The following is a 13,438-nucleotide window of genomic DNA, read 5'->3' on the forward strand; positions in this document are numbered from 1 at the left end:
GCGGCAATAAAGGGCGAAATGACTTCTCGAGCGCGCTCTAAGTGCCCATCGCTTCAAAATCCAAGTGCTGCGTTTCATCTCTTTCGCTGCGCTCCGCGGAGACATTAGCGCGATTAGTCCTCTCGAGCCGAGATTTCCTCAATCCTTGAAAAAAAGCCGGGTCGATGTGAAGATCGAGTTTAAACCGAAATAGACCGCCGCCCCCGCAATCGAAGAGCAAAAAGCCGCGTACCGGCTTCCTGGGCGATCCATCAGCGCGCAAGCGTAGCCATTCCCGGCTCTCGGCCGTAGTTCTATTTTGGCCTATTAACAAAGAGATAACTCCTCGCGCAAAGCCGCCGTTGTCTATGAGCGCATGCGACGCCACAGCGGTCGCAACAGCAGCGCGCAAATGAGAGATGGCCAGGGGCAGAGAGACAGGCCGCGAGAGAGAGAGAGAGAGAGAGAGAGAGAGAGAGAGAGAGAGAGAGAAATGGAGGAACAGCGCGCGCTAAGGAGAAATTTATCTGTCTGGCGCGGCCGCTGCGCTCGGAGGGAATTAGGTGAGAGCTTCCTGGTTGCGCGGCGTTATTCACTGCTTGGTTTCGGGATAAAATGTCAAAATTTCGTGGGAGAGGAATCCGATAAACGCTAGCAGTACCGAGAAAGAGGAGATTAAAAGAGCAAGCGGACGCGGGCGACCCGATACAGTATAGCGCGAAAGACCAACACGGAACGCACGTTCGGGAGGATGTAACCGAAGCGGAGAGCTGAAAAGCGACGTGGGAGAGGAAAAGTTCAAAGCGAACTCTCGTTTTGATACGCGCCTGCAGTGCATCTCTCGGTCGCTTTGTAGCCCCGATGCAGTCTGCGGCTCGGCGCTGTTTTTCGGCCGGCCCTCGCCGTACGGCTTTAAATACTTGCTGCCGAGGAATTTAATCTCGCGCCTGCGATGGGCAGTTTACGCCGAGGCGTCGAATACCGATGAAGGGCGATTGGTAATCTAATCGCTTTTTTATTCAGCCGGCGGTTAGCGCCCTTTTTAATCTCGAGTGGACGCTCCGCTGGAAAGTGCTTTTTTTTTGACGCGAGACTATACGCGTGTGCGCGACGGCGAACGGCCGTGTAAATCAAAGGAGTGAGCGATAGCAAACCTCGGCCCCCTCCGCGAAAACTCCGCGGAGGAAAGTTTCGAGGGCCCCGATGAGAAAAGTTGTACTGGTAAAAGCTGTCGACTGTGCTCCTGTAATAGTGGCGAAGAGCTCCTTCTTTTTCGTTTTCTTGTTTTTTTTTATCTCGCGCGAGGAATTATCAATCCGCGCCGGAGTGATGACGTTAGCTCGCGAGTAACGAAATTTATCAGCCCTCGTCTTCCACCTCGGAATTTCCGGAAAAATGAGAGAACGAAAAGCGGGGCACGTCCGAGTTTTAACGCCGCGGGGGGCTAGGTGCACTGCGGGCGCTGCTGCAGCAAGATGGAGCGGGAAATTGCACGCTTAGCGGCGGCTAACGACATTGCCGCCCGCGAAAACCCAATTATCGCGCAGGGCCAGACGCCGGGAATTGGAAGCGCGGCGTCTTGCCCGTCTCGTTCCGCTTTTGACTTTCGTAGCGATCCAAGTACACAGCCACACGCAAACACACACACACACACACACATTCTAAGCCTCGGAAAGTCGGTCGGCGAGCGAGAACCTCGGGACTAACCTTGTCGAATTGTCTGGATTGCAGTGGCGTCGCGGTCTCGTGCAGCGACTGCAGCAGCAACGGCAGCAGCGCGGGCAGCGGCATCTCCGGCGCGAGCAGCAGCAGCAGCGGCGTGAGCTCGGGCAGCAGCACCAGCGGCAGCGACATCACCGAGCCCGGCTCGCCCTGCAGCACGGCCAGCAGCGACGAGGGCGTCCCGCGCACCGACGAGTCCAGCTCCTCGTCCAGCTCCTCGTCCAGCTCCTCGTCCAGCTCCTCGACGGCCAGCAGTCCGGCTTGCAAGCTGGCGCCCACGCAGCAGCAGCCGGCGCCGCCGAGGCCCCAGTGGCCCTGGACGCCGCCGCTCGCGGCCACCGCCTGCTCCAACGGCTACAAGAGGTTCAAGGCCGAGCCCGAGCACGGCAGCCTGCCCCAGAAGGCGGCGCAGAAGGACCAGCCGCTGCTGCAGGACTCGCAGGGCAAGATCACCGAGTACTTCAAGACGCAGATCAAGCCCCAGAACAAGGTTCGTACGCGTCGCGCGCATTGAACTGCGTGTTATTGACTTTTGTTAGTATAACTATTAATGCCTGCTCGCAGACGAAGAAGAGCCAGACGAGCGACCTGTCGGTCCTGGTGGCCAAGAGCCCGCCGGAGTTCAGGCGGCCGGCCACGGTCCAGCGCAACGGCAAGAACGGCCTGGCCAAGTACCAGTCGAGCCGGAGCAGCGGCACCGCGGCCGCCGACTGGGAGGTGCAGACCCTGTCGAAGGGCGCCAGCGGCCTGCAGCCGAGAAGCAAGCACCAGAACGCCTCCGCGGACAAAAAATCGACGACGAATACCAGCGCCGGTAGCATCGCGATGAAGAACAACGGACTGCCCGTACTGCCAATCCCGAGCGACGTGCTCTCCACACTGCCATCCTGCAAAATCTCTAACCTGAGGCTCACCTCCGAGGCCAGCCCGACGAGCGAGTCGCCACCCCCGAGCCTGGCCTCCACGCCTACGAGCCTCGACGACGAACAGCCTAGTTTTAAGGACAGCGCGAAGCCCATCCTCGTCAACGAGAACAACAACCTGACCAGCGGCAACGGCAAACCATCCGAGCTGCTCTCGAGGCTCATCCTGCCGCCCACGCCGACCGACTCCGTCAAGGATGACGACGAGGAGGAGGAGTCCTCGAGGGACAGCGCCGAGCTCTCGAAACAGTCGACCCCGTGCTCCCTGTCGCCCATACTCTCGGCGCCGACCACCATCAGGTTTCCCGCCAAGGCGCCCGGCAAGGCGCGAGGACAGAACGCCGCCGACAGCGGATTCTGCCGCTGGGACAAGTGCGGATCCAACTGCGAGACCAGCAGCGCCCTCCTCGAGCACCTGCAGGTAAGCCTCGTCGTCGACCGACGATTTTGCACACAGTTACATGCTGAAGCAACTAATCCATCTTGACCGATTCGATCATTCAGGCGGCGCACATCAACACACAGACCGGCGGCGACAACTTCGTCTGCCACTGGCAGGGCTGCAAGGTCCAGGGCAGAACCTCGTGCTCCAGGCGATGGTTGGAGCGACACGTCCTGTCCCACGGCGGCAACAAGCCCTTCCAATGCATCGTCGACGGTTGTGGAAGTAGATTCAGCTCACAGGTAATAAAGCGGCGCTTTAGAACATGCGTGCGATTAAACTGATTGGCATCAGAAATGTGTATTATACTGAATTCATCGATGATATTTGATATCGTATATGGCTCGAAAAATATCCCCGAGGGAAAGCTCCTCTTCGTCTTGTTGACCTTTCGAGCGCTGCGCGTAGAGCTGTAAAGGAGCGAACCGGAGTTTCTTGACGCATTCGACTTGCAGTCGTCGTCAAGTGATTTCGGTTCGCTCTTATGTCTACAACATTGCGCTAAGGTCAAAGTGCTGCGATTTTTTGAGGTCATATGATTATTGAATCATCCTGCGAAATCTTTGTACATCACTCATGTCATTTCATCATTGCAATACTCATCTTCCTATTTGATTCCTGTATTATTTGGAATTTGCGGGGATAATCCTACAATGCTCTTATTATAGACGTTATATTCAAATTCATTACTTATATATTAGTAGAACTTATGTATTATCGAAGATGAACTGGACCTCAAATATCATCAGAAGAGGTCTAATAACATCTATGTTATGTGTAGATTTTAAAGACAATTTTTATGAAAAGATGATGAATAAATTTAAATAATAGTTTGTTTGAAAATACTAACGTAACGATTATCTGATATGTAAAAACATTGCGTTGAATGCTTTGGAATATTTCTTTTAAAATTACAATTCACTTAACTTTTTATACTTGAATTTAAAAGTAGAAATGAAACTCTTACTGAGATATAGTTGGATATAATAAACTACGGCCATGAAAACTGTGGACATCGAATCTTATTTAGAATGTAAACACTAATAATCTTTATGCCCAAACGTCTCAACGAGCATTCAGACTATCTTGTGTGAGTGTGGATATCTGATGTATGCCCTCTTCCCCCAAAAGTCTGTGTGTGATCCTGAGGATAACGTAGGTATTAACATCGACTAGTAAGACAGTACCGAACGATCGATCGTCATAGACGCACAATATAAATACCGATCTTTTGTCGCTCTCTTTCTCTCTTGTTCTTATCATTCGCTATTCAAGTCATCAGTGCCGGTTAAGGAAAGAGCTTCGACGATATTTTTCGCTGAATTACGCCATGCGACTTTGATATTCTGTGTGTGAAACATTCGTCGTTCAAGATCCTGGTGAGGTTATTGTAACATTTGACCTCATTAATTGACAATTTTCCTGACCAAGAACGTTTCGCAATGGAAAAATTTGCTCTTGTCGTTTTAAGCTCCAGGGAGTTCTTACAAAGCTTTTTCGAGTCGTCTAAGCGATGAAAATACATTTGTAGTCAGTAGGACTTTTGGCGACAAACACATCTTCAGCTCTATTTCCTATTAACCGACGCTGTTGCTTTCTGCTTAAGCAATTCTGCATTTTATCATTTCAAATAAGAAAACTCGCCGATCAACGTTTAGTTTGCGTGTTTTCAAACAGATGAGTTGTAACGCTTGCTCGCATTACCTTCTCTTCAAAACCACGAAAACGAACTCAAAGTTGATCTACGTTCAGTGTCTCGCATTGTTGTTGATGGACCTTTACTTTCTTTAGAACGACGTAGAACTTTATTCACACGGTACTTTCCAGTGAATCACGATCAAATCTTTGACCGACAAACATAAGACTTAAAGTGTTCTTTTCTCATCGCGGATCCATTCAGAGCTCATTCGCAAAGAATAGCCGCTGCTTCTTCAACCTCAATTCTTTTGATCGACCTTCTGTTGTTCTCTGAGATTTGTCAGTATCTTTAGAGGTTTCAAAAATGTCTGCAGCATTTTTTCGCAGAAAGATTGTGAGAAAAGTAGGTCGTCCTCGAAAGGACAAGGTAAGCGCGAGATCGCTTATTCGATCGAGATAAGAGTTAACATTTTCAAATCACGTAGACCGCGTATATAGAATCAAGTATGGAACAAAATTTGCGCCATCTAAGAGAATTGTATAATTTGGCAAAGAAAACAGGGTTTTCGTCGATTTTTTCGTCATATGTTGAAATAACGCGCATTGACATTTTTTTTTCAGAAAATACAATTGTCTTGGATTGTAATAAGTAATTTGACATTTATATAAACAGTCAGTGAGGCCGAGTCCATGGACAATATTCGCTGGAAAGTATCATTTTCGAACCACTAATTTTGAAATTTTATTTTTACAGACTGCTCTCGAAAGGCACGTAAATGGCCACTTCAACCAGACCGAGACTAGCAGCACTGCATCGAGAAAAAGCACAGACAGCGGCGGAAAGCTTGTCAGAAGGAATGGAAAGAAGTTGCGATATAGACGACAGCCTTGGTCTGGTAAGTGTCTTAATAGTATTTTTTCAATTCATTTGTTTTTATTTATTATAATTTTATTGTACGCCTGACGTGTTCGATTTGTAATTTCAGCACGAATTTTCGACTACTTCGATCCAGGTGTTATGGAAAGCCTGCAGCATAGGTTAATAGAACTAGCGCAGACGAGAACGCAAGGTCGCCTGGCCGAGACCCCGGGAGACTCGATGGCCCTAACTAGTCAAGTACGTATAACCGTTGGCTAAATACGTGATGCATTTGTAACGTGTACTGTACTGAGCAAAAATATTTCAACCCACAGGTTTTAGCGAGAAGAGTAGAAATGGACGGTAAAACAAAAGTGCTACTGCGGTGGCATCCACATGACATGTAAGTTTCATCCAGTACATTGTGGTATCAAAACTGGTAATAACGTCGAGTGTAAACTAATAATTTTTAATGTAATTAACAGCGAGCCGGACGAATGGGTCTTGGAATCTGAAATGTGCAAGACGAAGCATGTAGCCATACGCACGGCTGCCACTAAACAGCCAGATGAGATTAATCTTGCACTTTATCCAGCCTTGAACGCTGGCAAGCCTCCGCTGCATCGAGTCAAACAGCACAGAAAACCCGTGAGGAGCACGTGATGACAGCGAGACATCATCACCCAAATACACCTGGTAATTAACACCGCCAAGCTAAAGAAACATATGAATAAGCAATTACGATTAGTTTATGTTGAAATAATAATAGTTCATTCTTCAATAGGGATCCGCGATAGAGATGGTAGCGCCGTTGTTGTCTAGTCTGCGATGATCGAGCAAACGCAAGAACAAACTGACTGACTGAGTGACGTGAGCCAACACCTGTAAGATCTAAACTCCGCTAAAAAAACTTCTTCAGATAAACAATAAGAGATGAACGCAAGTGTTACGAAGCACGAATAATCTTTCAAAAGAACCTACGAAAAACAACCAAGCTACGATATTATAATCGATGGTACTACTCAGATGAACTGCCAAAACACGCTACTCTCTAAAGTAAGAGCGTGGGATCTTTGACGTTTCAAAAGTTCGACGACGATCCTGAGAGAGCCTCGAAAGTGCCTCAACAGCGTTTTAGCGAATCTTTTAAACGAATGAAGGGCGAAAGTGTTCATGCCAAAAAACACAAAAAGACAGTAAGGAAAATACAATTACAAATAATCACTCTGGTTGCCTTAAGGATTCAATCGATAACTGACATCGGTCCCCCTGGATTACACTATTTTGGACACTCCTCGTGGTTAAACAATAGAAAGGGCAAATGATACGAGGATGTAGAGAAATTTTTCCGTTGAAGAAGAAGACTATGGGAAATATATATATTCGACCACTGAGCAATCGCAACGTTTCATCTCGCGCCTCGGATCGATAGGTACCTATACACTTCGTGAGAGGATTCTGGGCTTGAAGCCCGTAAGCATTTCGAAATATTGCTAGTCTTTGATAGATTCATCAAACGAGATTTAGTTTTTATTTTTGCAAATGAAAATATAACGAATCTTGTTTTGGAGAAACTGTCAAGACTAGCAAGATAGATCTAAGCTAGAAAATATAGATCGCTAAAGCCGTACGCTATTTTTTTCCTACTTGGGGTTGACGTCTTGCGCATAAGAAACAATTTTCGCAGTCCACTTTGTAAATTCCATACACAACAAATAAACACGTCATCCTAGAAGTCACGTGACTCATACAAAATTATTTGTAACATTAAAGCAGATTGAACCGAAAAATGTTTTTTGTTGCCGTAGACTGAAAGCTCGATAAGCGAAAGAATTAAGAATGACTCGCTCACTTGCTCGAAAAAAAATTAATAACTAATTCTAATTCGTAAATACGTAGGGGTTTCGATCGTCTGGGTTGTGCTTGAAATGGAAGACTTCTGTACTTCCGTGGAAAAACGTCGTGTATTTTTAACGTGTCGCGTTGCCCCTTCCCCAGTGTTTCACTGATGAAGGGATGATCAAATGTACAAATTACTATTATCGAATACCGTGAATGCGCGCGAATTATTTTTTCAAATGTTTGATGCGCTCTTGATATGCATTAGTTTTCCGAGTGCCACATATCGTCTTCATCCTTTCTGCTAAGTGTGGCGCGTGATAGAAATACAAGTATGCGAATTTTCGCTGGATCTTCTTTGTGATGCACAAAAGTAATATAACTAGTACCAATAAGACTTTTTTTCCATTATGTAAGATTTAAGAAATGTCAAAAATGCTATTGTCTGCGTTGCATTATGAGAAATCTCTTATAAATGTTGGATTTTCTAAGAGTAAGACCGCAGTTAAAAATATTACGTCTTGTCAAACGTAATGGCAAATTGATTTTGATGATTGAAAATTTGTAATAAAAAACAGGGTATTTCGTATTGTAAAAGTAATATTTTTCAACTGTGTGCATGATACTCATTAGAGAAGCATTTTAAAAAACAGCCTGATATACTTGAATACAAGACTTAATATGCTGATGCGCATATATTTCCAACTAACAAGGGTTAACAATAAACTGTTACCATTGACCCAACAAATAAAAGTTGTGCCTAAGAACAAACAATTCCGACTGACTGCTGTCAGTTCCTGGCAGATTGATCGCATACTTGCATTTTAACACACGAGACCAAAAGAGAATCTAGTTGACGACAGATTGATTATGCACTCTATTCGTCGTTAATTCAGATTCTTTGACTTAAGAGCTGTTTCCCTCACACGGGTCAGAAATGCGAAGGCTGTGTTGTATATTTTCCACGCTGGGGTGATATTAGAGCGGAAAGCGTAACGTTCAAAAAAGAGAAGAAAAAAATCTGAAATGTCGAGAATCGATATAATGTATGGCTAGAAAATAAAACCGTTAAGATTAGAGTGATAAAAAGAACAATGTCGTGTTCACGAAAATTCAAATCGACAGGTTTTAATTGTCAAATTGTCGATATTGATTTTTGTTCAATATCATAATGATACGATAAGGAACATAGGGTACTTGTAAAATCGAAAAAGATTAAAAGACGAATGAACGAAGAAGTGAAGATGGAGATTTGATCGAGAAAAGGCGTTCGTGATTATTGTAAGGATACTGCCAGTTGTAAATGTACATACATATAGATACGGTAAAGTAAAAACAGAAAATAAGTAAAAAAAATAAATAAATAAATGGATGAATAGAACGCGATTTAACGAGTAGGTAAGATGAAACAGAGTGTAAGAAACTCAAAAGACATACACACCAGCTGAGGAAACACTGCCACTACATGTAATAATTGTATAAGGATCAGATATATAAGATAAAGAACGTTAGTGAAAGCGTTCTTTTAGGGGCGACTTTTTAGCTATTAATGATTATTAAGTGTAGGATATATTGCTGCATACTATTCGCTAAAAAAAAAACAAGCAAACATACAAACTATTAACTACCGAAGCGCTAATTATCCTCGAATAACGTGCGAAAAATTTCAATTACCCAAGAAACGTGTAATCTCTAGGATCTCTGTAGACCCCCCGTAAAATGTCGATATCAGGGGTAACCTTTTTTTGTACATAGTTTAGGTGAATTATGCGAGACGAGAATCACAAACAAACAGAAAGATAGATACGGTGTTTTCTTTAACATGTATGATTATTGTATTTTCCGAGGCGCAGCGGAAGCGCTAAAAAAGCTGAAAAATGACTCTTTATAATAGGTTTCTTTTTTGTTTCATGTACAATGTGGCGAGCCTTCTATAAGAAACATTGAGTGCAAATATGTTTTTTTTTATGTGACGCGGTATTGGACACTTTTACTGAAATTTTGGATGATTGAAAGAGTTTTTGTTCAATCAAAAAGCACGGTTGTCCAACGATACAAACGTGCGATTTCCTATTGAATATTATCATTATTTAATAATTATTATTATTAAAGTAAGACAAATAAAGGAGTATTATACTTGATATAACTATAATACTTGTTAATATAATTTCGTGAGAATATAAAAAAAAAAATTTAACCAATCAAAAAATTTAATTTCAATGTTGAAAATGTCCAAAACCGATTAAAACATTCTTTTTGTATTTAGATTATCGCGAGCGAGAATCTTCTTTTATACCTAGAGATTTTTATTGTAATCGAATAAATAAATAGTAATCTTGAATATATTTCATTTGCGTTCATCGCTGTTGAAACGCATTGAAATATTCCCGAATGCTTACGTGAGTTTTTGTAACGATGTAATTTTTTTCGCATTCGCAGATCGATTTAGTTCTAATTTTTTCGTATAGCAAACAATGTCCTGTATTTATATGTGTAAGTGTAAATATTTTTGTTTACATGCAGTAAACTTAGAAATTATAATTTACCCTCGCGATGAGAAGACAACGTTAAGTTTCTTCTGCTTTTATACGTATTATAAGTGGACGTGGAAAAAGATGTATATGCCATTTCGGAGTGAAATAGGAAATCAAAAATGAGCACAAAAAGATTAAAAACGCGCCACTGCCAGTAATGCACTGCCTACTTTTACGACATTTGCACTAGCATTTTCCAGATGTGCATCTGATTTTATGTCCTCGTAGTAGCTTTTATCACAATCATTAGGTAGCTCTTTGATTACAAAACCTTTTCACTTCCGTATGGTCGTCCACTTTTCCTCGAATTATGTAAAGTAACAGTTTTCTTTTCTACATTCGTTTTACGTTTATATTATGTTAACGATTAGCAAACAAAAATGAAAGAAGTAGATCGATCGATTGGTTTGAGTAGATTTGCTTATTTATTTAAGCATCTTTTTATAGTTTAAAATAATTGAGAAAGAATTGTGTTTTAGATAAAAATTTATGATTGGTGCCATAACATATCTTTTGATTTCATATGGCACGCGTGATACTTTACTTTTGTTGCAATGATAAAATGTTGAACTGTTCAGCTCAGAACAGTTAATGATGCAGATCAATTTTTTTTTTCGTTGCAAACGAAAACTAAAGGTGATATTTTTGCGCGTTGAAACTTCCGATTATACATGAATCATTTAAGTCTTTCGTTTAATGTATTTAGGTGGCGTACCTGCAAAACAAACGTTCGCCTCTCTTTGACTCTGTTCTATTTTCTCATGAAGTTTCCTAATCGAAATATAAGCAAAATTTGAATGGGACCAATTTTTGGCATGGGTATAAAAAAATTATTAGAAGGCGAATTTGAAATGATAATGAGGCGAAAGTTCGGTTTTGTAATGACGCTTGATCTCGTGAAATAAGACATAATAACAATGATGAATAACGTAATGTTAGTATGTAAAAATATGACAAAAATTTCAGATGATAGACCAGTTGATCGATCGAATAGAAAAAATTTTGAGGTTTAAGTTTTGGTTACATGATCAAATATTTTGAAAATTACGCGCGTAGACTGAACAATTTATTCTAAAATGATCAATGAAGGCTCTAGGTGTGTATTATTATAATTTTGCGCACAAGAGACACGCACTTTTACGTATGTATGTCGTCAATTTTACTTGGTCTCTTCGTGTGCTCGTGCGAAACTGAGTTAATGTTTACATAATTGTATGCAAAAATAATTGATTTAATATCGTCTTCTTTTGCGACCAAGCCCATGCTGTTCCCACCTTTAGAAACTTGTATAATCTTTAATAATAAAAACGAAAGTCAACAAATTAAGTAGTATTGATTTTTTTAAATCTGTCGTTATGGTTCGAATGATTTTTAATAGAAATAACTAGTTTTAATTAGTAATTGAAATTTTGGTTTTTATCTTTATGCGTTTGTAGAAACAAATTAAAAGAGTATGGCACTTTTCTATATCCAAAAAATTATCCAATAAGCTGGGGTGACTTTCAAACAATTGTAAATTGTCATTTCAGTATTTTTAAAGATCGATTTTCAGTCTGATAATTTGGAATGTTAGAACAAGTGAACGAAATTTAAAATTCAAATTATATATGATTGGTAAAAATGAAGTATAAAATAGCTCAAAATTAGCCCGATTGTCTGCGACGTAGAAAAACCTGGAGTATAGAGATATCCTGGAATAGTAGACAAATTTTAGTCAGTTCAGAAAAAATAAAAGTAGGAATGAAGGTATTGCTAAGTTTCGTTAAAGATGTATTTTAAAAGTTGCAATACAATAATAGTGTTTTATTTAGTCTTTCCGTTGGTATTAATACAGCCACGAGCATTACTACGTCAGAAAAAAATCAATGAAAAAAACCGCATTTATGAAAGTGCGATAGTAAAAACTACCGTAAGCAGATATTTTTAAATGTGTTTTCTGTAGAAAACATAGCTGCAATTACTTACTATTTAATTTTTTCAGATTGGAATCGTTAAGACTTGTTACAAGAATACCTTCGATTACGTTGTTTTTGGTGTCGAATTCTATAATTTTAAAATATGGTCTGATCAAGTTTTTCCTTTACTATCATTGTACTATGTAGGATTATCCGGATCCGAAAATTTTGAAAGTTATCGCTTGCAAAATGAGCTTTTGATGACTGAAAACGTAGTATCAAAATTACGATATCCGTGTAAACTTTTCACAATTTCCATCGATTCTAATTTTCATCTGAAAATGCTATTAGAGAAAGTTGAAAAGTTGATACTATGGAATTCAAAGGCAAGATTTTTTATAATAGACGAAAGTTTGGAAAGCCATTGTTCTAACGCATTATCGATATTGACGGAAACTTAAGTCGTCGATAGATCAACCTGTGAAAGCATCAACTTTGATAAAACTACGATACTCGATAACCACACAATTAAAATGTGTGCCAGGATATTTCGCGCACTCTTCAAACCAATGAACGACACCGTAGATGTTACCTATCCACAGTCGTTGGAAAATTTCGACGGTCCAAATCAGCAAAGCTGCTACAGCAAGTATCGAGAAAGCTCCAAACCAAGGCACTGGTTAGCATATCGATCGGATTGATAGAACAAAAGTATGATATAGGAGGACAAGAGCGATATTTTAGATCATTTTGGCAATTAGACACATATCTTCACGATGTCACAGACATGTGTATGATTACTCGCAGGATAAAAACCAGATTATCAATATTTACTAATTTCAAGTTGGAAATAATTATGTTAGTCGCATTTCTGACTTTCGTGGCTGTAATAATTGTAATGTTCGTCTTAAAAACTAGTTTTGTATCTGCTACTCTAGAATTCTTCCGCGTTGCAATGGGTACTGCTACTACCAAGAGACCGAATTCGTCGTCGCTGCGAACGTAAGGCTCGTATTTATCAACACGATTTTCTTTATTTTCTTTTTGACTTTGTACTTCAACATACAACTCACATCAACATTCGCTATTAGAGACGACGTTGCAAATATTAATAATGTACAAGATTTGATAAACTCAGGCTACTACAGCATTATGGGACACGCATCTTACAAGGAATTCCTGCACGGAGTCGTTTTGCGGACGCGTTTTGTAGAAACATCTAATACTGCTGAATGTTTGAAGCATCTGATGAAATATGGTAACGTAGCTTGCGTCGAGGACTGTTACAGGTGCGTCGAGCTTGTAATAAAATACAATTGCAGTATTCGCAAAACAGATGTGATATACAGCTCACCCGTGACGTTCATTGTACGCAAAGAATGGCCATTCCTTACAAAATTTAACGAGATCATTGCAAAAATGCAAGAGGCTGGAATAATTGTGCACGAGAGCATGAAGGTCGTGCCGGAGAAATTTAAATATCTCACAAACGTTCATATTGCTGACTCAAAAACGGAAGCGCTTTCAATGAAAACACAATGAATTGCTATAAGTTTGAGCGGAGCGCGATGATAACCGAGTGTACCGTAAGCAAATGTTTGTCCGAT

The 13,438-nt window shown here is 41.3% G+C and overlaps 1 protein-coding gene across 3 annotated transcripts in view; it reads left to right on the forward strand.

The window, feature by feature from the left end:
- Positions 1-11,262, forward strand: part of LOC100120674 (zinc finger protein jing) — a 102,675-nt gene extending 91,413 nt beyond the window's left edge. For 2 of the 3 annotated variants that reach the window (XM_008205595.4, XM_001604237.5), the window contains 8 exons: positions 1,711-2,191; positions 2,266-3,045; positions 3,129-3,308; positions 5,459-5,600; positions 5,691-5,821; positions 5,899-5,966; positions 6,049-6,259; positions 6,348-11,262. In XM_008205595.4, the coding sequence (XP_008203817.1) occupies positions 1,711-2,191; positions 2,266-3,045; positions 3,129-3,308; positions 5,459-5,600; positions 5,691-5,821; positions 5,899-5,966; positions 6,049-6,226 (1,960 nt within the window). In that variant the 3' untranslated portion in view covers positions 6,227-6,259; positions 6,348-11,262. Of the gene's footprint in view, positions 1-1,710; positions 2,192-2,265; positions 3,046-3,128; positions 3,309-5,458; positions 5,601-5,690; positions 5,822-5,898; positions 5,967-6,048; positions 6,260-6,332 lie in introns of all 3 variants that reach the window. The other variant, XM_031926706.2, reaches the window with a different exon arrangement.
- The last annotated feature ends 2,176 nt before the right edge of the window (positions 11,263-13,438 follow it).

This window comes from Nasonia vitripennis, chromosome 3 (assembly GCF_009193385.2).
Source record: "Nasonia vitripennis strain AsymCx chromosome 3, Nvit_psr_1.1, whole genome shotgun sequence".
Taxonomy (NCBI): domain Eukaryota; kingdom Metazoa; phylum Arthropoda; class Insecta; order Hymenoptera; family Pteromalidae; genus Nasonia; species Nasonia vitripennis.